The 27176-nt window shown below is 42.7% G+C and overlaps 2 protein-coding genes across 4 annotated transcripts in view; one reads left to right on the top strand and one right to left on the bottom strand.

Annotated features, from left to right (window-relative positions):
- REC114 (REC114 meiotic recombination protein) overlaps positions 1-18389 on the top strand; it is a 101508-nt gene extending 83119 nt beyond the window's left edge. Inside the window, exons 3-6 of the mRNA XM_047736095.1 lie at positions 2386-2469; positions 10073-10285; positions 15227-15316; positions 18154-18389. Of these exons, the coding sequence (XP_047592051.1) occupies positions 2386-2469; positions 10073-10285; positions 15227-15316; positions 18154-18318 (552 nt within the window). The 3' untranslated portion in view covers positions 18319-18389. The remainder of the gene's footprint in view (positions 1-2385; positions 2470-10072; positions 10286-15226; positions 15317-18153) is intronic.
- Positions 18390-18398: 9 nt separating this feature from the next.
- NPTN (neuroplastin) overlaps positions 18399-27176 on the bottom strand; it is a 70648-nt gene continuing 61870 nt past the window's right edge. The window contains exons 7-10 of one of the 3 annotated variants that reach the window (XR_007128548.1): positions 23198-25563; positions 20836-20857; positions 19954-20028; positions 18399-19408 (exon numbers count right to left, since the gene is read on the bottom strand). Coding sequence is in view for 2 of the 3 variants with exons in the window: in XM_047736092.1 (XP_047592048.1) it covers positions 19968-20028; positions 20836-20857 (83 nt within the window). In the remaining variant the exon portion in view is untranslated. The remainder of the gene's footprint in view (positions 19409-19953; positions 20029-20835; positions 20858-23197; positions 25564-27176) is intronic. The other 2 variants (XM_047736093.1, XM_047736092.1) reach the window with 2 other exon arrangements.

Below are 27176 nucleotides of genomic sequence, written 5' to 3'. Positions count from 1 at the left end.
AGATTTTAAAATGGCAGCAGTGTAACTTACGTTCCCATTAAATGTTATTTTGGTGGAATGACATTCCATTTTAACCAACAAAAATAGTTTCCAAATTGAGATGCAGTATATGCGTACAATACCATGGGGGTCACAGACTTAGTTTATATTCTCTGTTTTGATACTACCTTAATGTTTTACAGTGTTAAATTTGGAATAACAGTTACATGTAGAAATAATGTTTCTGACATAGAAGTTAAACAAAATATTTAAATTTTACCAACTTTTATTTTTAAAATGTGGCTATTAGTTAAAAATTACATGTGGCTCAAATTACATTTCTACTAAACAGAAATTTATTTCTTACAGTTGGATACTGCTGTAAAGAGTACCATATTTTATTTAACCAGTCCACTGTTGTTGTATACTTGACTTGTTTCTAGTCTTTTACTGTTAAAAATGCAGAAATCCATAGCCTTGTCCTTGCATCACTTCACACACGCATTTCACAGGTGGATCTGTGAAATGAATTCCCAGGATGAGAGTTGCCAGGTTAAAGAGTATTAATTTGTAATGTTGATCCTGACAAATTACCCTCTATAGGAATTGCACCAGTTTGGGGACACCTGGGTGGCTCAATTGGTTAAGCATCTGACTCTACTCAGGTCTTGATCTCAGGATTGTGGGTTCAAGCCCTGCATTGGGTGTGAGTTCATGCCCAGCAGGGAGCCTACTTAAAAAAAAAGAGTTGTACCCTTTTAAATAGCTTTGTTGTGAAGACAGGTTTACCACCAAAATGGCTTAAATATCAACATCAGGACTTTGTATCTTTGGATGTATGTGAAAATCAGTTGCTCTTATCTGGTCATCTTCTTGGGGACTTCCATGTCTTGGTGGCCGTGCTTTCCATGCTATAATCCTTATTTTCTTCTTTCCAGCACATTCCGTCATTTTGAAAATTATTTCTAAATAACTTAAATGTATTTTGAAATTAAAAAAATGGGAAAAACCTTACCTGGCATTATATGAAAACTGAAATATCCCATCAGTCTTTGCCTTAAGGTTAAAGGTAAAAATAAAACAATAAATATATAGTTTGAAAAGTAAAAAAATAAAAAAAGAGTTGTACCACTTGTGCTTCTGCCAGTAATGTGTGTGAAGTGCCAGGGTCCTTGCATACTGACATTTTATGCTACACACATGTTTGGGAGATCTAATAGTGAATGCATTTCTTTTTTGCCAATTCTGAGAGTTTTAAGAAGAAATCACAGATGGTTTGCCTAACTTCTTTTTTCATTTAAAAAAAAAACCAGTATTAATGACAAAACTCTTACAATCAACATTTTAGAAGTGACTTTTTCTTTTTTAAATGAAAATGCGGAGGAATTAACATCCAGTTTTCCCAGGCTCTAAATTTCTCTGGAAGTTGTGGTTTCTCTGTATACAGACTTAGGAAGAGAGAGGGCAGGAGGGTTTGTATTTGCAAGGGACGACATTTTCTTCTGTTTTCTAATTATTGGAGTTTTTTCCCAATTTCTCCTCAGATCCCTTCGGCAGCCTCCCCTGGCTGCGGTGCACGAACAGTATAAGGGAGACAAGGGAGGTGGGCAGGGGGCAGGCCGGATTCACGTACATACAGCCTTACCATCTCTTTAGTTTGGTTTGGTTCCCAGGATCAGTTTTACTGAGTGCTGAACACATTCTCACTTCACGGGCTTCCTAAACCGGGAAATCCACTGACAACATAATTGGAGCTTATGAGTGCATACAGTGGTTAAACAACCACTTCTGTTTACTTGATTATTAATAAGCTGCAGACAGTTCATCTTTCTACCATTAGGCTCTAACTGCTGTCTCTCTTTTGAGGCTAGTGTGCCCTCTACTGCCCTCTCTCCCCCCTTTTTTTTTTCTTCAGACTGAAGAACGAGACATTCAGCATCCAAAAACAAGTTGCTTCAATTTTTCCATTCATAGGAATCTGAAAATAAGATTCTCACGAAGAGAACTCACTCTCGCTGTGTAGTTTGAGATCTGTCAGACAAGCTAATAGTATATTGGAAACCCTTAGCTTTCAGGAACATAAGCTTGTATTTTGGCAAGTCCAGAGATGTATTTTACAACAGCTATGACTGTGGACATTTGCTTTAGTATTTCATTGATTTTCAATATGAAAAGGTGAAGCAGTGAAAGCTGAGACTCTCACTGTGGGTCAGGCAGGCAGAGCACTGGGCTCAGGGACTTACTGGAAGGGTCATCCTTGGGAGCAGGTGAAATTGAGCCGTTTCCATATTGTGCTTACTTTCGGAATGAATGTACAATTTTCTAATAGGAGGCAGCTGCTCCAGAGCTGTTCTTCCTGTCCCTTTTTGCTTCTGTAGCTAATTGTGCTTAATTGTTTTGTTTCAGGAAGGGTTTTCACTCATTGGTAGCAAGAACTGGTTGAAGATTGTGAGACGCATGGATTGTCTGTTATTTGGAACAACAATAAAGGCAAGAGGCCCCATGGCCAACTGTTTTAAGTGAACGATCATACCCTTCTCATCTAAGTGTGCACAGGGGGGTGAGTGTGGGAGCTTCTCTTTGCAGGTGAAATGGAACCGGGAAGATCACGTATGTTGAAAGACTTGCCCTCTGAGCAGAGTGTGAACCCCGGGCTGCAGAAAGGCAGCAGCCCGTCAGTGAGAGAATGTTGCTGAGGACCCAGGGCTTTGACTGATCTGTCAGCGCCCATCTGACACAGTGGCGGCCCAGCCGTGCCCCATTCCCCAGGCACATGCTGGGGGGGACGCGGGACATGTCATTGTTTGTCTATTTTCGAATGCTTTACTGAGAATGTCTTTTCATTTTCCCTCTTTAATAGTAAAAAGTATCCCTTTTATTTGCTTTCTGACTGCATTAAACATCAAGAATGATTCTCATCAAAGACACATAAGACTAATCACCTGGATTATTTTCTTTCAGAAATAACTATAAAAAACCAATCTGTTAACATTCACCAAGTAGGCAATATTGGAATTTAGGTGAAAGATCCTAATTTTTCATGGGCTCATAGACTGAGAGTTGGAAGAGCACCTAACAGAGCATCTAAGGGAAAGGGCTTAGCCTGGGATCCACAGACCCTCCAAAGGGTCCCTCAAGAATTCAGGAGACCATGGATTTTCACTGACCTCTAATTGGAATTTATCATTTCCTTCAATTATGAATGTAGGCGTCAGACACAGTCGTATTAGATCTTTGCATCAATAGAAATCAGCTAATTTCACCGCATCATGGTTGTTTCTGAGAGCTTCAGTGTCAGCCGTGCTCAGCACTGCCGCAGAATTATGGTGGTAATTAGGCCCGCTGTTAGATCTTTTTATTGCCTATGTTAATGAGCATATATACTGTTAGTTCACAAATTAGTGTTTTAATATTATAGTAGCCTACTTCAGGATAATTGGTTTCCTTTATAATCTAATGTATTTTATGTGATTGCAAATGTTTTGAGAAGTGGTCCACTGGTTTCACCAGACTGCCAAAGGGGCCCGCGCACACACTCGGGAACCCTATCGCACATTTTCAGGAGTTCCTGTTTTCATTTTATGTGCGAGGGAATGGAATTCAACTTCCACTACTAAGTCCAGGTTATAAGTAGCTGTCAGAGAGCCGGGCCACCCACTGGCCTTCTGACTCCCGACCCTGGCCCGTGTCACACCAGAACAACACGAGTTTGAACTCGCAGGTCTGCAGATACACAGAATTTTTTTTTTTATAAATACTGTACAACACTGTAAATGTATTTGCTCTTCCTAATCTTAAAAAAATCTTAAAAAAAATACAGTATATAATAGATGCAACATACAAAGTGGGTTGATCGACTGTTCATGTTACCGATAAGGCTTCCTGTTAACAGTAGGCTACTAGTAGCTAAGTTTTGGGGAAGTCATAAGTCATACTTGGGCTTTCAACTGCGCAGGGGTCAGCACCCCTCACCTCTTACTCTACAGTCAACTATATATGTCTTTTATTTGTATTTTTTTTTTAAGATTTTATTTATTTATTTGGCAGAGAGCGATCACAAATAGGCAGAGAGGCAGGCAGAGAGAGAGGAGGAAGCAGGCTCCCTGCCGAGCAGAGAGCCCGATGCGGGGCTCGATCCCAGGACCCTGAGATCATGACCTGAGCCGAAGGCAGCGGCTTAACCCACTGAGCCACCCAGGCGCCCCTATATATATGTCTTTTAAAAGTTACACCAAGTTTTTAAGTTTTTTCCTGATATATATTACTTTTAAAAATTTGAACTATGAAGAACATAAAAACCAAGCAACTTGAGCATTCCAAAATAATTATTACTAACATTTTGAAGTTCTTACATGATATATTCTTTCAGTTAGGGTAGCATTCAAATGCATGTGACAGAAAATTCAGGCACAATGGTCCCCAAAATTAAGGGTTTATTTTATTTTTTTTTACTAGATGACAAATCCAGAAACAGGCAGTTGCTGGCATTGGCTCAGCAATTTCACAGTACCAAGGTCAACATCTTTGCAATTCCCCTGGCCTCTCCCTCACGTTTACAAAATGGTTGCTGTAGCTTGACCGAATTTCTATTCAAGGAAAACCAGCTTCTTCTGTCCCTTTCATAAGGAAAGCAAAAACTTTCCTGTAGGGCTTCTTTCCACTTTCCACAAAAGAATAGGTCTTCTTACGTCTCGTGGACCAGAACAGTGTAATGTGGCCAGTCTCAATTTGCTGACATTAGCAAAATGAGCATTTAGCTTTCTTAGCCTCTTATATATATCTGCTCATGGCAGTGAACAGTGTCTACCACACGGATAATTTATACCTTTGGGTTTGTATTACATGGAGTGTTTTGTTCCTGCTGTCTTGTCATGGAACATGACATCAGGAACACGATCCTGAGTCACGACTTTCTTAGTCTTTGAAAATGTGAATCTTCAGGGCTACATAGCATTTTATTGTTTACATTCAACATGATTCAGCTAATTCCCAAGTTTTCACTATTATAAAAATGTTTTGATTTTCATAAGGATTTATTTACAGGGTTCTTGAGATAGGAGTCCTGGAAGTATGTGTATTTATTTTGTCAATGTGCCCTCTCTATAAGTCACCCCATTTCTACAGCACTAGTGAATTTAAGAATGCTCATTTATCCAAATTCTTTCCAATAGGGGGATATAATTTAAATTTTAAAGCTAGTTTCCAGTCTGATTGGCAGAAAGGAACATCTTCCTTTAATTTGCATTTCTTTTTTTTTTTTTTCAAAGATTTTATTTATTTATTTGACAGAGAGAGATCACAAGCAGGCAGAGAGGCAGGCAGAGAGACAGGAGGAAGCAGGCTCCCTGCTGAGCAGAGAGCCCGATGCAGGACTTGATCCCAGGACCCTGAGATCATGACCTGAGCTGAAGGCAGCGGCTTAACCCACTGAGCCACCCAGGCGCCCCTAATTTGCATTTCTTAAGAACTAATGAGAATGAACCTTTTTTGTGTATTTGTTAGCCATCTGTATTTCTTCTGTGAATCACCTCCCTACATATATATATATACATATATATATGTAATTTATATATATGTATATAAGTCATATAGATGTAGATTTTAGAAATATTTAAGGTTAAGATCCTTTTGCCCACTGTTACTGTGAATGGTATTCTTTATCCCAAAGATATTTCTAGCTGCTTATTATTAGACTTTTTCTGAATTAGTTGAAATTTGGCTTCCTGACCAAACTTTTATTAACTCTGATTTGTTAATTTTTAAATTTCTAGGAAAGTGATTTTATAATCTACAGTGACAATTTTATTTTTCCCAATAGTTTATACTTATTACTTTTCTCACCTTACTGAATTACCTAGACCTTTCAGAACACAAATTCTATGGTTGTACCATCATCCTTGACCTCTTGTTGACTTGGACAGTTGTGATTAGACGTTAAGAACATTTCTAGCTGTTGATCAGATATTCTTTACCATGTAAGGGAGATAGTCTTTCAGTTAAATTTTATTTACTAATACTTTTATCAGGATTACATATTAAATTGATTTATCAAAATATTTTTGATACCTTTTCAAGATCATGTCTTTTTTTTTTCCCCCTTTTTGTGATCTGTTGGCTTGGTATAATAATATTGAACCAACAGATTCTTTTTTTGGCCTTACCTAGAAAAGGGTATCTTTGGTGTTTCTTGCCTTGGATAACTTTTAGTTAACCAAGTGTTGTGTAACAAACACCATTAAGTTGGCAAAATGGAAGAAGTGTTTTGAAAATAAAGTTTTCATTCTGTTAACAGCAATTAAATATAGCTTAAATCCTGTGGGTAAATAAAAGATTATATTTCTTTTCTCTCTGGATGAAATAACTAGATTGTTTAAGTTCTGCTTATTTGCAAATTGGGCTTCTTTTTTTTTTTTTTTTCAGTAATTCTGATAAAAATGCTCCAGGTTAATCGGCTAACAGTCAACATTTAGTTACTATCTGCAGGGAGTTTGGTTTAAAGGAGTAAACAAACCACTCTCCTCTTTACCCCCAGGAACTCACTGAATCCTGTTTTCATGATTTTGGAGTATTGCCTCTTGGTTGCAAAGTAAAGAATCAAAGAACGCGTCAAAGCCCCTTCACTCATTCAGTCCCTTTTTTTGTACTCCCCTCTCCTTCCTTTTCTGTGGCAGAGGAATTCTCTACCAGTGGTGGGGAAAACTGCTTTGGTTGGGGGTCCCAGTGGTGATGGGAAACTATACAAACAGGTCTGGGCAAGGAATCTAAAACCAGCAGGAAAACCCAGCAGGTTGATGAGGCCTTGTGTCTCCTTGGCTCTCCTCCCACGTGGCGCTAACCAGACCCACGTCTTACATGTGTGCTGGTACCGTGTGACATCAGCCAGAGAGCCTGTATGACAATCGCCAAACGCAGATGTTCTTCATACCTGTGAGTCAGAATTTACTGAGCACGATGCCTCCCAGAAGGTAGAGCCTGATTTTCTTGTGATTACATGATCAGTGTCCAGAGACAAGCCCTCAGCCTTTACTTTTGTTTCCTCAAGGCGTCTGTGTGAAGGGAGTTTTCTGCTTATTGTAATAACTTGAAGTGTTCTGAAGTAGGGGAGAACAACCCAACATGTAAACCATCACTTAAAACATAGTCATTTTGAGCTAATCTTCTTAGATGATAGACTGTATATTTAGGCCAGCTCATGGCTGTTGACATATACTTGAAAACTTTTCATTTCACCACAAGGAGCCCTTTCTCACTTTTAACTATGGCATAAGAATAAATCTTACCAAGATTTTCAACCCAGGAGTCCTTTTTGTTAACCCGGTGGCAACTTTTCCTTTGTGGCACCCCATGGCATTAAGGACATGGGATGGTGATGTAGCTCATTGTCACATTTTTTCCTGATGCACCTCAGTTTTATCTTGGGTCTGCATGCACTGAGGTGATATTTCTGGCTTCAGATGATAAGCTCAGATTCCCTCTGAGAATTTTACAGAAGTAAACTTGGAGCAAGGCTTCAGTTAGGCTGTCACCCGTACAGCTTACCCCATCATTCTTGGAACTGCATTCTAAAGAAATGCTAACTGTCCAGACTCCTCCTTATGCACACTCACACACTCTAACCCTACATGATTGGTATGAGATCGTCATCCTGCTGATGTGCTCAATAATTGTCTGTTTCTGTACACAGCCTTTTGTCCAGCCCCGAGGTACAATTTTTAATGTGTTTGCTTGTCAAAGATTCGATAATTACAGAGTCGGCATGGCAATAGCTAATACAGAGGTCTTCGTATAGATCTTAAACTAGAGTAAGCTGGAAATGGCTTATTAATTGTAAACAGGAAAGCAGCTCAATTTCACAAAAAAGACTCCTAGAATTACCAAAAATGGAATGTATAGGTCTCTTACCAGTTCTTTGTCCTTCCTCAGGGAAAATCAGCTTTTAGTTTCTCATGACAATTTGGGGATTATTCATCCAAGAGAAAAATAGCTAAGGAAATGAATACGCAATCCAGGAAAGAAAAATACAGGGAACCAATAAGTAGAAATATTCGACCTTATTTGTAATCAAAGAAATGAAATTCTACAATAAAAAGTCTGTGTTAACCTAGTAGAGTAAAAAAAGTTTAAAAGAGTAAGAATCTCCAGTGTGGAGGGCACAGTGGGCATAAACTGATAGTATCTTGTCCGGAGCAGTTAGGCATGGTACCAAAATACCAAGACCTTTTGACCAGGCGAATTTGTAGGAGAATGCCTACCACAGCTCTGTGCTTTATAATAGGACAAAAGGCTGTAAGTAACTTAAATGTTTGTCATTAGGGGGACAGTTAAATAAAGGACTACTCTTCAGTCATTAAGAACAATGAATTTCTATTTTTTTTTTTTTTAGATTTTATTTATTTATTAGAGATCACAAGCAGGCAGAGAGGCAGGCGGGGGTGGGGGGGGGTGCAGGCTCCCTGCTGAGCAGAGAGCCCAATGTGGGGCTCGATCCCAGGACCCTGGGATCATGACCTGAGCTGAAGGCAGAGGCTTAACCCACTGAGCCACCCAGGTGCCCCTAAACTTCTAGATTTATATTCTTAGATTACTATACAGTAGTATAGTCCAACATATCCATGTAATACATAACCCACGATGGATAAGTGCGTGTATATGTTCTAAGATAAGTATATATTAAAGTATTCCTTTTCGTATTTTTTCATTGTTGTAAGGGTAGTGATAATGGGTTATTTTACACTTAGGAAAAAGATTAAATGAATTACAAAATGAAGAGAACCCAACAGTGGCAGTCAAGTGGAAGCAGTGTCCATTCTTCTAAACACGATGCCTCCTCATCACTTAGACATGCCCAGACTTTTCTGTAATGTAAACATGTGGCTTTGCCTAATGGCTTTATCTAAAAAATTTAAATAGTACCAATTGGGAGCAGACAAACCAAGGGACTTCTGCCTGTGGGAACTCAAAGGATATTGTTAGCTGTGATTGGAAACATTCTCCCACTAGCAGAGTCATTCATGTATTTAATAAATAGAAAGTACTGTCACTGTGCTAAGTTAGCATCTGGATAACTTTAAAGAAGGACCTGAACAAAGGCACACCATACATACCCCTGTCTGGTACGTATCAGCCCCTCTAAACTAGGCAGAATACTAGACTAGCAAAACAGGAAGCTACTTCTACTAAAATAATGGGTTTATTTTTGTTGTTACGATTATAATACAGTTCTATTTTTTTTTAAGATTTTTTATTTATTTATTTGACAGAGATCACAAGTAGACGGAGAGGCAGGCAGAGAAAGAGAGAGAGGGAAGCAGGCTTCCCGCTGAGCAGAGAGCCCGATGTGGGACTCGATCCCAGGACCCTGAGATCATGACCCGAGCCGAAGGCAGCGGCTTAACCCACTGAGCCACCCAGGCGCCCCAATACAGTTCTATTTTTAAACTTACAATCAAATAAGTTTGATGTAGTTGTCAAACTTTTACAACATTAACTGCATCTCTCCCACATTAGCTGATCTGCCAAGGAATGGAACTCATACAGCCAATGAGAGGCAACACGGGATTTGAGTGTAGTCTGGCTTCGTTCTGGATCTGGAGCCCTGCAGATTACGACTGTGTGATTCACTCCCTCTTTGCATCTGCCTATCTCCTGTCCCCCGTCTTGTTGGTCAGCTTCACTGGCTGAATGTGCCATCTCCCTGGTTTGCTCTTTTATATACTTAGGTTTAGAAAAATTTTGTTGAGCCGGCACTGATTTTCCACCTGAGAAATTAGAAGCTATGAAATCTTTATTCCAAAGTAAGACAAAACACTGATCTTTTACTGCAGTCAGTTGTGACTTTCCTGGTCTTTATGATATGGGCGTTTCCATTCCTGCTGATGTCAGTTTCCTGAAGATGAATTTAGTAGGAGTGGTTCCCCAGAGGGGGAAGAAAGGAAATTACTGGCTTTTCTCTCCTCACAAGAACAATCTAGAGTAATTAATCCTTTGTCCACACCTGTCCCCTGCAAGCAACGGGCAGCACTCCCTAGAAGACGGCACAGTAAGGAAGTGTATGACGAGGGTGACTAAGGCTGACTTTGGATTTGTCCCACAGAACAAGAGCCGCATGTTCCGGGTGCAGTTTAGTGGAGGGTCCAAGGAGCAGGCGCTGGAGCACTGCTGCAGCTGTGTGCGGAAGCTGGCCCAGTACGTGCCGGTGCAGGTGCCCGACCCAGTGGTCCAGGAGCTCCCGCCGAGTCCCCGCCCACTGACGGCGGGTGAAAGCCGAGGGAGGGACTGTGTGCGGCATGTCCCCTTGCAGCAGGGGGTAAGTAAGCAAGTGTGTTGGCTCTGGGAGAAACCTGACAAGGTATTCCTTTGAGGGGTGGGGGCAAAATCACAGTGGAATTTGTTGAGTCTGTCTGGTTTGTAAGTTAAAAGGTACCTAATGTTAAGTGACTTACTTAAATTGAAGGGTGATCGTCACTGTAGCTACCTAGCATCCTAGAAATTAGAGCAGCCAGGGGTCCCGGCTGTGTTCTGGGTGTCACTGTAGACCGTGGTCCTCAACGTATGGTCCCTGGACTCTTCCCTGAGACCCTTTGCAGGGGTCCATAAAGTCATCCTTGCTTTTAGAATAATATGACATCATTTGCCCTTTTCATTGTTGTATTTGTGTTACCTGACCAAAGAATTGAGCAGAGCTACTGTCACCCTAGCACAGATCAAGGCAGTGACATCAGACCGTGCAGGGAGTCAGCACAGTCTTCCGCAGTCACTGGCAGCGAGAACTCACGCACCCACCTTGCACCCGGAAGCGAGGTGCGGAGGCGCCTGAGCCGCCCCACTGCGCCCTGAACCAGCCCCGCTTCCGGAGCGCCCCTGGAGCACTGTTAGCGCCGGAAACGGCGGACAGACTGCCGCAGCCCGGGTTCACCACCCAGGTGAGCGTGGTATTCGGCGGGCATTTTCTCAAAGGAAGTGAGCCTGTCATTATCGGACAACGACTAATAGTATTTACCGACTGATGAAATAAGCTTCTCAAGCGAAGACTGGGATCTTGGAAAACTCGTGTCTGCCGCTGGACTGTCACAGTTCCCGGCCCAGCCGACTTCTCTGATAGCGCTACTTGTGAACGTGGGTGTGTTTCTTTTTTTAGCTATAATTATATGACAGAAAGTTTCAACACTTTGGAAGATCTGTATAGTCCGGTGAACCAGTATTTTCCAAGTGACCAATCCACGATGCTACAAAATGACGCATGGATAGAGATCTGGTCAAAGCGTACAAAATAGTCCCGTGGTTTTGATAACAGAAAGTGTAACAAGTTCATTGCCAGGATTCCAGACTCTGTTACAACTTTTAAGAACCTATCTTTTGTTGAGTTTTAATGTTCTATCAAAGAATATCCACCATTATCTGAAAAGGGTGTTTTAAGATACTTCTGCCTTTTCCACCGAAATAGCTGTGTGAAGCCAGAGTTTCCTCATGTACCTCATCCAAAGCAACAGATTGAATGTAGAAGGAGATAGGAGAGTCCAGCTGTCTTCCATTAAGCAAGACATTCCAAAGATTTGCAAACTCATGACATTTTTGTTTTAGGAAATAGGTTTTTTTTTTTTTTTTTCATAAAAACATTTCTAAGAACATACAATGGGTTCATTTTTAAAAATGACTCAGTATTTTAAATTGTTTCCATTTTTAAGAAATCAGAAATATATAACCCAAACAGAGGCTGTCTGAGGGCCTCAATAATTTATCTGTGTGTAAAGGGGTCTTGGGATCATAAGTTGGAGGATCACTGTTTCAGAATTTCTCCTGGAAGGACATTTTCTAGCATTTCGTTGGCCCCATCCCAAATGTTGTTAGCATAAGCATCTACCTGTGCTCTTGAGATGAAATTCCAGTTTCAAGCTGAGTTTTTATTAATTTTCTACTTTGAGAAATTATTTTCCAAACCCGACTTTCTTCCCTTCGTCCTGTAAGAGCCCTTAAACCACTGGACTGAGACGGTTCATTGTTGCTGTTTTGCCACCAAGTTTCTGGTTCAGAATTTATGTAAGCTGAACATAAATTTACATTATTTTTCATAAGGTCTTTTTCTTTGAACAAGTGCTGACTTCCTCCTGAATGTGCTTAGTTTGCCAAGTAAGATTCTGTATTAGAATTCTTTCCCTTTGTCTGTTTCTGTCTGACCTTCTTTGAGAAGATGTCTTCATGCTAAAGCTCCATTTCTTAAAAACCCTGGATCTCGTTTCAGGCGTTTTGCCACATCAGCTCCTGCTGTATTAAGAATCCCTTCCCTACAAATGGGATGGAGTGGTTTATTACTTAGTACTTTATTGCTCATGATCCTTTGCCCCCCAAAGAGAATATCTTCTTTTGTTGGTTTCATTGATCCATTATGCGATTCAGATTATGGTACCCAGTGCATGGGATGGGACAGGAAGCAAATAGGCTCCTAGAATCTGGGTCGTTTGGAATGCCTTATAAAGGGCAACGAAGATGCGTCGGGCTAGAACCTAACCAGGCTACACAATTATCTGAATAGAAGATAAACTGAGGCTATAGCATGGAGTAGCAAACACAGGCTGAGGGTTGTGAACTACAGAAGCAGATGGAGGCTCTACCTCTCCGATTTTGAAGGCTGGTCCCAAATATCTAGGTAGAAGTATCCGCAAAGTGGCTAGAAATTTTTCATCTCTTTTCTTGATTCTGTCTTCAGGGACTTTTCCAAACTGTAGTTTGGTGTTATATGTGATGTGCTAGGACCACAGGCTGTGGCATCAAAATGGATCTGGGTTTGAATCCTGACCCTATTAGTGGCTGTGTGATCTCGTGGGAGTCCCTGAACCCTATCTGTAACACGGCAAGATGGAAATGTTCTATGTTTATGTATGTATATGTATATATATATACACACACACACAGATGTAGTACAACACCTGGCAAACATCTAGACAATGTCACTCATGACCATCACTGTCAGTACTGTTACCCACCCAGATCGTTCCCTTGCAGATGGACAAGCTCAGGTGCTAGTTAGTTAGCCAGGATCACAACTCCAAAGGAGCCATAATAAAATGGAGTGTCTGAAGCTGCAGAGCAGAAGACAAGATAAAACCACTGGGTTAATTTGCCACAATGTAGACATCATGAAGCACTGCCTAGAACATTCTAGTCTTCCTAATGGCAAAACATTCCCAGGTTTGCCCATAGCTGCTGTTGTGCAAATGTGGTACCATGTTCCCTTTCTCAGAATCCATCTTAAAGAGTTGCAAGCTGTGGCCAAGTTCTAGTCATCATGCTGCTCTCTTGTATTCAGGTGTGTCATCTTCCTAAGAACTACATACACACATGTATATGGATGTATATGTGTATGTGTATATATGTATATATATGCACATACATATACATATATATGTTGGGGAGGTCTGAAATAGTTACCTTCTTTGCAGATAGAGATAATTCCATGTCTTTCTACTTCAAGCTCTTGAGTCCATTTCCCAGAGAATTTTGTTTTTACTTTACCTCAGCCTTGTAATTTTGCTAACTGTGGCTTAACTGTTTCTCACCCTGAGAGTTTCTAAGCCAACCTAGTCCACCCTGAAGAGAAGGGCACAGGAAAGAGCATGTAGTTGCTCAGTGAACTCTCCTTTGTCAATACAAGTCTGGAAGAAGCAAACAACAAGTTACTGTGTGCACAGAACCTTCTAAGTCTACACACTTGAGTGGAGGACAGTCTAAACCTGAGCCGCCCTACTAGCCTCGGGTGCTACCCTCCCACTTGGCTACTGTTCAGTGTTTATGCGACACCACATTTGGTTGATGTCTGTCCCAGTTGTCTGAGGAACATGATGTGAGCTGAGCTGGTACATATCCTAGGAAAGCATCACCTACTGGAGCCAGGCATGCCATGCCAGGCATGAGAGTCTGACTTTTATTTTCACACATGAGGAAACTGAACAGAGAAAGGGGCTTTACCTATGTACTTCTGATTCATTTGAGTCCCTTAATCTTTTTGTCATTTGTAGTATTCTTGACTAGTTTTCTCTTTGTTCCTTACTTCCTGTCACCCTACCTTCGTCTTCGATGCTTTCAGATGTACTTTTTTCTGAATACCTACTGACCAGTGATGGTCAGCTACCACATAGGAGGAGACAATATCTGGCACCCCTGACTTCTGGCAGCCAGAACATACTGCTGACAGAGGCACCACCAGCTCACATCTCAGATGGGCACGCCTGTGTGCAATAGCCACAGGTGGTCTGAGCCTTGGTGGACCTGCAGGTGTGTGACTAGGAAGGAGGGAGCAGGGCGTTGGAAACCGTGCTTTTAGGTAGAAGCAGCCTTCCAAGCCTTTCGGGCCTCGGGCCGCCTCCTACCCTGTGTGGATTTTATTTGCCTGGAACACATCCCTTGTGTTCTACCCAAACAGTCCCCTCACATTGTAGATTCTTGTGAAATGCACGGATTCTGGAGCATCTCCTACTTCCTACCTAGCATAGAGCCTCCCTTTAGCTCACCCCCCACCAAGAGCCTGAATTCATTTACCTGCTTCCATTCCAGCACTGCTTGGGTTGCATTATAGTCACTGTTTCACTTGTTAGGTTCTCACTGGGCTGTAGGTTCTTGAGGGCTGGACCTCTGCCCTGTTCTCTGTGGCCCTTTCCCTTTCTCACCCCAGTGTCTAGTAGGCACAGACATTGTTGAATGAAGATACCTTGTTATTTTACTCAGAAGAACGCATTCTCTTAGAATACCTAAAAAGATTTTAAGTCTTATTAAAAGCATATGGTTATCTTGAAATTAAATGGTGTCCCCTCCCCGCACGCACTGCCCCCCTTCCCCCTGCCCGGTTTGCTCTTCTGCTATGATGATGTATTACTTGAGTCATAACTCTCAGAAAGGAACAAATCATTACCAGAAGCTGGGCAGGTCTCCTGCCCTGTGGGACGAGCTTGTGGGCTCGAGCTAGGCCTCCAAAGCCTGGAGCGCACAGTGGTGCTGGACAGTGGGAAGTCCTAACAGCCTAGTAGTAGACATGGAGGAACACATACCAGGCACGGCGCGGGGAGCCTCAGACTGAAACTGTCTGTACTCTACTCCCTCGCCTAGCTTAAACCAGGCAGACTCCACGGGTGATGACTTTACGCCCTTTACTGACACTTTCTTTTTACACAAGCAGACGTGCTGCCACTCCTGTGATGGCCGGTGGCATTTGTGATTACATTCAGCTCGTCCCCTAACTGCAGCCGTGTCCTTGCAGCCACCCCAGAAGCCGGAGAAGCCGCAGCCATGTGGACCGGCCAGCACGAGTGCTTCCGGAGGAAGGACCTCAGTGAGTCACTTAGCTCAGGTAGAGCCTATTTTCCTGTTGTTTTCCTTGGTCATGAAAACAGTGATCCTGAGGAATCTGCTTCCCCATGGTCACCCCTTGTAGAAGAGTAAGCTAAGATGCTAGTGTGGAAGCTGGTGATGACTGAGGCGCTTGGGCCAATGGAAGCGCTGCCTCCAGGGAAAGGCAGGCAGGGCAGGCCGTGCCTTTGGCCTTAGCGGTTCAGTGTGGAAGATAACGGATTTAATTACCACTTCCCTAAAAGAAAGAGTAGAAGGAAGTACTTCCACTTAATTTTGGACATGAAATTTGAGAACTAGTCTAAGACAAATATCAATATGAATTTGGAATCAGATCAATGATGGTTTCTGTAGGGACAAACTTCCGGTGCTGCGATCTCAGCTAAGGATGTGTGGAAACCCAGGAGGATTCAACCTGGTTCGCACAGACTAGCTTTCAGACATTCCTCCCTCCCCTTGCAGTTAGCGATTACCAAAGAATCCCACAAAATCTGTTCATTCAAATTCGGGGTCACTTGATGCCTCCTCTGCTGGAAGCTCCTGGAGACCTGTCTCCTCACTGTGTTTCCCTGCTGTGCTGGACAGCACGCGGTCAGGCTAACAGCTTCTGCCTTTCATACAATTCTGCATGGAAATCATCAGTATGCAAGGATAATTTTTTTTTAATTTACTTTAGAGCACGTATGAGGTGAGGGATGGGGAGAGGGAGAGAATGAATCTCAAGCAGACTCCACGCTAAGCACAGAGCCCAGTGTTAGGGTGGATCCCGGGACCCTGACATCATGACCTGAGCCAAAACCAAGGCGCCCCTGCCTTTCTTTTTAAATGCATTTATTGAACTGTGCTAACAATGGTAGAAACGGAAAACACTGGTGTTTTCTCCATCTGGCTTATCACTACTAACTCAGTCATAGAACTAACCTGGACAGTCGTAGAACTAAAAAACTTAAAAGGAAAGAAGACTAAGAATTCATGTCTATTCCTTTTAATAACTCAAGCAGCCATGACAAAACCAAAACCAAAATCAAAACCAAACACAAACCTAAACGCCTCTGTCTAGCGGCAAATCAGGCTACACAGTGCCCCAGTATATAGCCTCCTATTTGCATTGTGGCTAGAGGGTAACTGAATGAATGGCTGACGACAGGAGAGCCACACACAAAAAAAAGCCATGGAAACAGGAGACGGTGTGATATCCTTCTTCAGGAAATGTCAGTTGATATAAAAGGTATATCTTAGCCCAATTTATTTACATAGTAACTATACATATGTAAGTATTTGCATATTTACATAGTATGGAAGCAGGTACAAACAAGAGAGAGCACCAGGCCGGCCGCTCAGACAGGTTACTCGTTTGCTCTAAACTTCTAGACAAGTCATTCCATGAAGATAAGTGGGTAAAACTTTTAGAAATCGATGTAGCCACATAGATCAAATTTCATGTTCTGTCTTGTTACCTGTAATTCCATTTCAACTACACAATCATGCATATAAGGATGCCCTTCACAGTGTTGATCAAGATACAAGATCAGAAACAACATAAGTGTTGACTAATAGGACACTAAGTGGTTTTAAGTGTGGCATAACCGTAAGTGGGATAAAAATGCAGCCGATAAAAGTGACACATATCCCTGTCTGTTGCCATGGAACAATATCAGCAGTACAGAAGTCTTCAGAAGGCTACAAAGCACCATGGTTGATTTTCTTGTCGTGAATACAAACAAAAGTTGGAAGGAGATACACTAACCTGTTAACAGTGGCTCTCACTGGAGAGCAGGGCTCCATGTTACTTTCACATTCTCTCTTGAAGCAGAGTCTGAGAAGCTGGTTTGAATTTAGAAAAGTAAATGTCTATTACAGATCGTGTCTAGGGAAACCTCAGTTGTATACACATACACCAAACCATGCCATCCACAGAAAGGGCATAAAACCACTCACCTAGGAGGAGTGTTAGGAGTCAAAGCAGCAAGCGCAGAGGGAACACTGCAGAGCTGGAGCCCACAGTCTCACGTGATGCTGTGGGCTCCAGTGTCACCGCACCGTCCAGACTGCCAGGTCCAGTAGACTTTAATTTGTACTCTCGTATCTAAGTAGTGGCAACTTACTCACCTGGTTTTAAAACACTGCAAATTACCAAAGACATACAGATGGCAATCCATCAAGTGAAAAACTTGCTCGACACTGTATGACTTCATCTGTGACATTTTGGAAACGGCAAAGCTACAAGGTATGGAGAAGAGATGAGTGGTTTGCCAGGGGTTAAATGTTTGACAACTAGAGTGGAGGTGGTATGAAGACATTTTCTGGGCTGGGGAGTGGTATGGAAAAGTCTTGTCTCTTGATTGTGGTGACAGTTACATGCTCCTCTCCCTGTCCAACTTCATGAGTAAGACTGGAAAGAGACATCAGAGTTAATTATGTCCCTTGGATGGTCAGTTTGCGACTTTAATTACATTCAAAACCCACTTCCCACACGGTGAACTGCTCATACCCATTCATCTATGAGGTTTGGGAAAGATGAACAAAGCTCATGCATTTCATTCATTGACAACTTTATCAGTCCACAAAATGTCAGCACGGTACTCTTCATTAAAACAGGATCTTAACTTTGTAAATCATTTCATTAATACATTTGAAATACTCAGGGATACAAGTTGATATCACTTCCTATGTATATTTAGAAACGTCATATAAAGGAACCCTATAAAGCTGGTAAACGCTAATTTTTTGGTGTATGTTTCCCTAATACTTCCTTAAAGCAAAGTTTTTCTATGTTCTATTCAGGCTGTTGCTTTTGGGTATACTCTCTAATAAACTACTCTTCTGAAATCCCCACAGTCTCTCCTGGTGTCAGGGGAGCGGCTCCCGGTCTGTGAACAATCTGCGTGGGACGCGGAGGAGTTAGGCCCTTTTCTACGCTTGTGCCTCATGGATCAGAATTTTCCCGCGTTTGTGGAAGAGGTAGAAAAGGAACTCAAAAAGCTGACAGGGTTGAGAAATTAACACTCCAACAAAGGAAGCTGAAAGCACTTAAAGTGCTTCCTCCTAAGATTAGATACAAGAATAAAGAGTATTATTCCAAACACCTTTTGTCAATGTTTTATTTTTAAAAACAGGTGAATCCACTTTTTTATACATCATTGCACTTCAACACAAAACACAAGTACATGCATCTATGGTTACACACCGCATGAGAACCCTGCCGGGCGAGAAAATCTACACTCAACCGTTAAAGCAATGTGAAAAATACAGTGTCAACCCCGGAGGAGAACGAGTTGCATAGAATACCATGCGAGAACATTTCAAGGTCATTGAAAACAAAAGGTAAATTATAAAAGTTTGCCTTAATTGAATGTACAATAAGATTCAACACATCAGTGCAAAAGGATTTAAGAATTTACATGGTTTAACAAAAAAGAATCACTTAAAAAGCAATCATACATATATACTGCAATTCAATATATCCATTCAGTGGAGCGTTCCAGCTTCTTACCAAAGTCGCAGGTTAAGCCCTTAGAACTACAGATTTCAGTTTATATTACTCATCTTTATGTACCAGAACTGCACAATTTCCTCATCTGACAACATACAATAAGGAATGAATATCAGCAGCTAAAAAATGAAACAAGCATTTATTTTATTTTGGATTTCTCCCACCCCGAAAAATATAAATATATATATGTATATATTTATATACTGTATATATCTGTAGGTTTTGCTGTACTTTACAAAAATGTTTTCACTCGATGGCAGCAGTGCGATTGAGAGCTTTGCCAATTTAACAGCTGCGTGAAGTAAAAAATGGCGCATGCACGATCCGATCCTGAGGACCTTTTCACTTCTACTTAAATATTTTAACAAAGGGGGGAAAAAGCAACATTCACAGCACATCAAGCCCAAAATAGTTTACACCTTCTACACTGAAGCATTGTTTAAAATGAACCTGACTAGGTCACCCTTACAGGAAAGGCTAAATAAGGCATGCTTTAGACAGTCGTCGTGGTGTTGCTCACTTGAAAGGGGAGAGAACCAAAGAGGTCCAAGCAGAAAATTTAGCAGGTCATGTTGCCACCAGTTTCAGGAACCTAAAGATCTGTAAAGAGACAGTCTGTGGAAATTAAAAGGGAATATGCACCACCACTGAAGACTACACCAAGTGCCACATCAAACAAAGCTTTGGTTCAGACACATGCTCAGGGATGTGGTGTGAAATTCTGATCTCCATGTGCCTACGTGGAAGGCCCTCCGGCCCAGCTGTGCCGGCCACCGTTCCTGCCTGGCCCTCACGAGCAAAGTGGAATTAACTGGCCTCTGGGAATAATCCACACAAGGTGACAATTTTTACCTCTTTTTAAAGATATGGTTAAATAGTGGTGCAGTCTTTCTAAAACACCACACATACTCTGATATGGCACTTACAGAGATCTGTGGAACAACACAGCTGAAAATGTTCCTTTCCAGTGGCTGCACTGGACGGAGGACAGAGAAAGAACTTGTTCCATCAGTACTGGCTGCTCGGAAATGAACTACCAAGATCCCACAACGTGATGCCAACTACTGAAGCATCTGCAGCAAGGTCAACAGAGGCACATTCATTGGAATATAATTTTTAAAATTTCTAAAGAAGGACATACTTACATTATAAGCAGTATTTAATTTGTGTTTCTCTGGCGCAAGTTTTTATCTTTGTGATTGTTGGTAGAGTTGGTTTTCCTTTGGAGGAAAAATTGCATTATAAAAGTTAAACTCAAAGCAGCAACTCTTGAAATTATAACACATGGAAATACAGGGATTCGTTCACTTACTACCATCCCTGGTGTAAGAAGAAATTTTACTGCATACTAATGCGTAAGAACACTCTCTCCATAAAGTGCCTACAGATCTCCGAGTAATCCTTTTGACTCCCAAGATACAATTTTCAGGTACCTTTCCCCCTGATTTATGGACTATAATTACTATAAAGGTAAAAACTGTAGTTTCTTCTCTACTGAACACCACAGTCTCTTCTCAAACGATAACACATGATCACATATGGGCAGTGCTGTGCCCTCTGGCACTTAACCAACTTGGGCAGTTTGCCTGTCACTCCTTAGTCCGCAACTCTAGGAGGTTCTGCTTATCTCGGACGGATTCAGAGTCCGCAGTACCGTCTCCCTCGGACACATGCAACCGTTGAGGGAGCCAGGCAGCTTATCGGTGCTACAGTTCCGCTGGAGGTGAACAAGACTGGAAGTCTCTGATACATACTGGTGACTGCCCCCTGCGTTACCGGTTTGAGCATATAGGATGCGCAAAACTTTATTCCTGCATGGCATTCCACTTTATGTTGTTAGAAAAAAACAAAATTACACTGCCTGTCCTGGGAATCAAATGGTTGGTCAGCCCCAACCGTGCGGCTAGCGAGGTCTACACTACGACACTCACTTCCACTCACTGGTTGCCCACAACCTTGGCTACTCCATTGGATTACACTGCAAATACAAAATAAACTACTGAATCGACGTCCAATAAAATACTTACATTGGTCCAGCTGGTTCATCATCTGTAAGGTGTTCAGATTTTTAATAATCCATTGAGAGACAGGAGAAGAAAGGAGAAAATCGTGAGACTCTACATAAGAATTAACAGAACAGCAAATGGCAAGTGGCAAACATGGCTATTCATAGCATTTATTCAAGGCCATTCCATCTGGAGGTGCAAAACACTCATGGAGTTATTACTTCTAGATTCAAGTTTTTAATGGCAGGTATGTTGTTTCAATGGTTTTAGTTAACACTTTGAATGCTTGTCATGAAAAACTGCAACTGTAGCGGACAGATAGGCTGCAATATTATTATACTCATCTTGTCCCCAAGTTCCAGTGGTTCACTCTTAAATAGATGAGAAGACAAACCAACATTTCAGTTGTAAAATCCTGCTGTTTGTTTTCTTGGGGTGAATGCGTGCAGTTTTGGCTCAATCCTGCAAGGTAGATGGATGTGTATGTTCCATACATTAGCCACACATCCTCACTTCCCCAAAGGACACTGCTCTTGCTCTTCTGTAATCTTTAGGAGAGTCTTTCATCTGGAGAAAACATTGAGGAAGAGGAAGCCACAATAGTTCAACCTAATACTGGGTCAGCCCGGCCGGGCTATGCCCGCAACAAGTGTATGGGTACCAGATGTTCCGTGACACACCAGGGAGAGCTGAATAGTGGTGACATCCCTCTAGAAAAGACTTCAGACAGAAAGACAGGCTCAACTCTTGAGCCCTGGCCAAAACCAGAACCGAAATCCAGATGAGCCATGAGATTTTTCTTTTTTTTTTTTTTTTTTAACCAAAAAGCTTAGATTCTCTGAGTTTAGAAGCCTTCTTAAATTGGTATTTCACGATTGTGATTTGTAAGTTTTTCTTTCCTGTTTGTGGACTGAGGGCAACTTGGTCCCTTTAGGCAGGGAAGTACATACATGGAATGTTTGTTTTAAAGAGGCCCACAAACGGGAGGGAACAGTAAGTGCTCTTAGTTTCTTTCTGTTTTACATAAGTCAGGTAGACTAAATGATTCAGAACAGTTTGGTTTCACTGAAGGCTTCCAGAAAAACTCTCAGCAGGATTCCACAAGGGGGCTTGGTGCACATGAAGCAGTTATGGAGGTCACAGTCTCCGTGTAGGCATCTGCAGGAGCACACGTCAGGAGTAATGTCTGTCACAGGGAGACATTGCTCCACCTGTTCCTTTGAGGCAACGGAGAGGCAAAGCCACTGCCAGCACACACAGTGACTGGAGCAAAAAAAGATTGAAAAACAAAAACAAAAACGAAAACAAACTAACCACAAACCAATGACTTGTCAGCCAGAACAACAGGCTAGCGACACACCAGTGTCCACAGGGCTCTACTACAAACAACAGTACACTCTTGACCAGGTACAGAGAACAAACTAAGACTCAAGGACACCCAAGACAGCTGTGTGCTGTGTACACAGTGGAGATATACGGGACAAACCAAGACTGAGACACAAGCCCAGCCTACGTCCACTGGCACCACAACGCCCTACGCTCTCAGCACCCAGGCCAAGCCAGCTCAGCTACATGCCAGGAACTAAGCACTTCAGGGACTTAAAGGAAAAGACCCAGGAGCAAACTTAGAATAGTTTCAGTGCTCTGGCTGTGCACCGGAAAACAAAACATTCTAGAGCAAGATAACTGACTAGAATATCACCAGTCTACACCCAGCATGAAAAGAAAAAGCAGGGGAGGGAGAATCGCGATAGCCAAGCTAATCTCCTCAAAGCATGACACTGTCCGCACTGACCCAGGCACTTTACACGCAAGCTTTTCTTTCCTTTGGTGGCAGAGGGGTAGGCCCTGCTGTCTGCCCAGTGACGTCATCTTCCAGCCCAACAAGCTGGTACCGTGCAAAGGGCTGCATGTAGGGGTTTTAGCAACAGCGGCTCTGGTGCAGCTGCCATGCCTGCAGGTGGGAGCAGGTGCTGCTCACACTAGTGTCTGGATCTCGCATCGTCTCTCCCCCCAGTGCACATTTACAAGGAACCCAGAAAACAGTCTCATGTCTCCTACTGTCCTGGGCTGAGTCACTATCTGCAAGCACCACTCTCCCTTCACGAGTCAGACAAAACAAAACAAAACAAAACAAAAAACAAAACAAAAAAACAACCTGACCCTAACAGGGAAATCAGGAGAGAGGAAAGAACAGAACTACAGAAGAAAAGGTACGAAAATCAAAAAGTAAATGAGGATTAAACAGCAAACTGAAATCCAAATTAGTTGTGAAAGTGAATGAAGTAAACTTGAAGAAAAGTGTTAACATTATGAACTGTGCATCGTATAGACTGAAGCGGAGATTAAACAAACTCCAAAAGCATGCATATCGCTCACTTACCACCATGTTTTAAGGGTTTGATGCAATTGAGGGGGGAAAAAAAAGAAGTCATAGTAACCGACAAATATCAACATACCCCCAAACCCTCAGGCCAAAAGATAGCGGCTTAAACTGGCTCTCCTCTTCGCCTGGGATTACTCACAGCCACTGGCTAGATGGGAGAAAGAGGACTGGGGAGAAAGGGAACAAGATGCTTCTGGAATCCGTCTGAGGAGAGTGAAGTTCCTGGTGGAACTGCCATCTTCCCAACTAGTTGTGCTATGGCGCTCACTCCGCCAGATCCCATCACCTCACCGTCTGGAAGGTGCTCTGCGATGCCCAGTACACAACGCGTTACCTGATAGGGCACCACCTCGAAAAAGATGGCTTTTCAGTCAAAGTGACCAAGAGTTGACTATCTAGTCAAAGCTTTTTCACTGCCTTCCTCTCACTGAGGATGGGGTTTTCTAGTTTCTAAACCTGCTTAAATCTTGCCTCATCTCCATAAAGCAGCATTAAACCAGAGAGATTAACGGTCACATCTAGCCTTTCATATTTAGTCCTACTGTATTCTCTCCACAAGGTAACTTGTTACTGACTCAGATGACCCCTAGTTAGGAGACGATTTTAAAAAGTCACATTTCTTTTCCAGCATTCCCGGCCAGCTGAAAAGCTTCACATGTTTCCAACAGATTTTTTAAACATAAGAAAAGCTCTTGTTTGTAAAGTGTCTAAAAGAGTTTGAATGTATCAGAGCCACTAAAAATGGTCCCCCTAAACCCCCAACTATCTTCTCCACCAGTAACCTAAGGAGGAGTCCCTTTGAACTGCTAATAAAAATTGTCCCCTAAATGTGAAAACAGAAAACTCACTGATGCCGCCACTTCTTTTCTTAAATCAGCTCTTCTTGTTTTCATTTGAGGTCACTAAATGTAGAACTGAAGGCCCCAACAATGAGGCAGGCTCACACCACATCTCCCCCGGTGACTGGGGAAGACAGACTTGAAGCATACTCGCGCGCACACTAATCCCTCCCCGGGTTTTGTCAGCAGAGAACCAACATGGAAGGTGTGCTCCAAGCACATGAGCTGTAGGACGGATAGAAGGCTAAGAGGATGCCGGCTCGACCTAGTCTTCTCAGATAATTACCATTTAACATTTTCAGAGAATGTAGTCAAGAAGTGAGTAAAGTGAAAAAACAAAGACTCTGATTTGACCCCATGATTCATCTGTTACTGAAAACACTGAAGGTAAAAGGCGATGTGCAGATAATCTACCTGTAAGACAACCTATTGGGCATCGATCCTCAAACACACCACAGCAGGGGCTTAAAGGGACTTAGCATGCATTTCGCTTGTAAAATGCCCTGAGTAGAGGCGCCTGGGTGGCTCAGTCAGGTAAGCATCTGCCTTTGGCTCAGGTCATGAACCCAGGGTCCTGGGATCAAGTCCCTGCATTGGGCTCCCTGCCAGTGGGGAGTTTTGCCTCTCTCTCTGCCTGCCGCTCCCCCTGCTTGTACACACTCCCTGCCAAATAGATAAAATCTTTAAAAATAATGTGTCCTGGGTAGACTCTAGTAGACTAAGAGACAGAGATCTTTTGTTTTTTTTTCTGCTGAAAGCCACTAAACCTTAACTCTAAGCATTTCCTATGTGAGAAATCTGAAACAGTATTTACTTTTCTGGGGAAATGTACTCAGACTAAACTCTTTAAGTTCGAATTAGTGCATGTGTACAGATTTAAATTGTTTAAATTGTTCACTTAGTGCTTTTCTGGTAAGGGGCTGAGTGTCCAAGAGCTCAGACTGCCCAAATAGGAATATTGTGAGTTTTACATGAAATTCTCTCATACAAAAAAAAGTTCAGTGACTCAGAAATCATACATCTACTCTGATAGTAAAGTACCTATTTTGGCAGAGAAAGCATGTCAGGCGTATTAAAAAAAAAAAATCCATTTTCACTATGGCATAAATAAGTCAACAGCTCCACAGACGGTTATCTGACACAAACTCATCACCTCTACGACTCCAGTTTGTATCAGATAGGCAGTCCCTCTTCCTTCATTCCACACAGGAGTGCATGCATCTGTCTACATGTAGGCTTGTGGAGGGCTGTGCGGGGAGAAAGCATATGAGGGGGTGGCCCATACATGGGACTGCGCAGGAGTTGAGGGGAAACTAGCTGGAAAAAAGCCACAGCATAAGGAAAACTCACTGAAGAACAATTGACTTTTTTTTTCTTTAATGATTAATTCCAGGGGGACAAGAAATGAAGGGGCATAGGAGCAGGGAGGAGTTGGAGAAGAGGCAGCAGACAAGGGAGAAAACTCTGGTGCAGAAATGCTGGAGCAAGGCAGGGATGTGGAGAATGGAGCCTGGACCGCGCTGGCTGTCGGGAAGGGAGTGGAGAGGAGGCAAACACTGCGATAACCCCAGCACCCCAGGTGTGTCACCCCAATTCAACAAGAGAAAAGTAAATGCTGCTTTCATTATAGTTCCTCTAAGAGACCAGAGCAAGATTTTACTTTGCACTTACCCATGTCTTTCATGTAGGATTCATCCACTATCTATAATAATTTCGCTTAAAAGGGGGACCTTCCCTTCGGAAGCCACTCAGATCTGCTGACCACACATGGCTCCTCCACCCAACTGGCCACCACTTGCGTTCAAGAGCCGTGCAGCTCTAGGTGGTGGTGGCGGTGGTGGTGGTGGTGGTGGTTTTTACAATAGCTGTTCCCCATTTAGGTGTCTGTGCTTGTCAAAACCAATACTAACCATTTCTCAAATCTAACCCAAATGTCTTCCACACATGCGGGGCTGGGGCAGGGGGGTGGAGGAGGCAACCTGGTAATAAACCAAGTGGATTCCTAAGAGGAAGACTCAGATGGGGACCTGCTGAGCCAATGTGTCACTCTGCCAAGAGAGTGGCAGCCAGCCTTGTCTTAAAATAAAAAATCAGGATCTGAAGCCCATCTTTGCCTTGTCCTACCTCTTTGCTTCTCTACCTTTCTGAACAGAAGGCTGAGCAAGGTGCTATTCTGCAAAGCAAAGAGCATTCTGAGGGGATGAAAAGCCTTTGCAGAACCGAGGCATAAGTGCTCCTAGGGAGCCAACGCTGGAAATACAGTGTCCCTTGACTCTCAGGCCTAAATCTAAGTACTCTGCCTTGGGAATCCTAATTTGTAGCAGGAAAGAGAAGAAACTATAGGAAAGAGAGTACGCATGTGTGAAAATCCCAAGAAGGCAGCTCACATCATAGAACAGCAGTTCTGTGGACTTAGGAGAAGGAATGTAAAAATCCTGGGGGCGTGCTCCCCCTGCAGGGAACTGGCTCATTTATTCCCACAGGCACAGCAGCTTCCCGCCTCCCACAGGCGTAGTTAGGTTCAACAATGAGCCTTTCCGGCAGCCTCACTGTAATACTTTCCTCTGCTTAGGGCAGGCAGAGAGATTTTGGAGGTGCTGAGAAGAAAGGAAAAGAAGGGGAAGGCGCCTCAAACGTGGCCTTCCAGAGAATCCAAAGCCCCCGGGCCTACCTTCAGGGCTGCACACCTTCTGAGGGAGCAGCAGCCACAGGGACACAGACGACTCTGCGGGGTGGGCACAGAACTGCGGTGCACGAGCACAGGCCCAGGACTGTCGCAGCAGAGCTGGCATCCTCACCGTCACCTGAGGCAGGCCTCCACTGAACTTAGGCCCACACCCTTCTTGTCTAGTCAGTGACAGGCAAGTGGTGGTAATCGCTGGCTGGCCAATGACTTTGATGGTGATGTTACAGGGCAGAAGGGTGGGAGCTAGTCAGGAAGCCGAAAGTACTACCGATACACATCTCCAGCAGCAGCTGCCCCCCTGACTGTAATCGTGGGGTTAGAAATGGAATATCCACGACAGAAACAAAACAAAACAAAAGGAAAAAACCCCAAAGATCCCCTAGGACTTTCCTCACTGTAAGCATGTCCAAAAATCTAAGTTCCTTGTTCTTTCAAATGCTTACTAATTCAC

The sequence above is a fragment of the Lutra lutra genome, chromosome 7 (genome assembly GCF_902655055.1).
Source record: "Lutra lutra chromosome 7, mLutLut1.2, whole genome shotgun sequence".
Lineage (NCBI taxonomy): Eukaryota > Metazoa > Chordata > Mammalia > Carnivora > Mustelidae > Lutra > Lutra lutra.
This window is presented reverse-complemented; position numbering and strand designations above follow the sequence as displayed.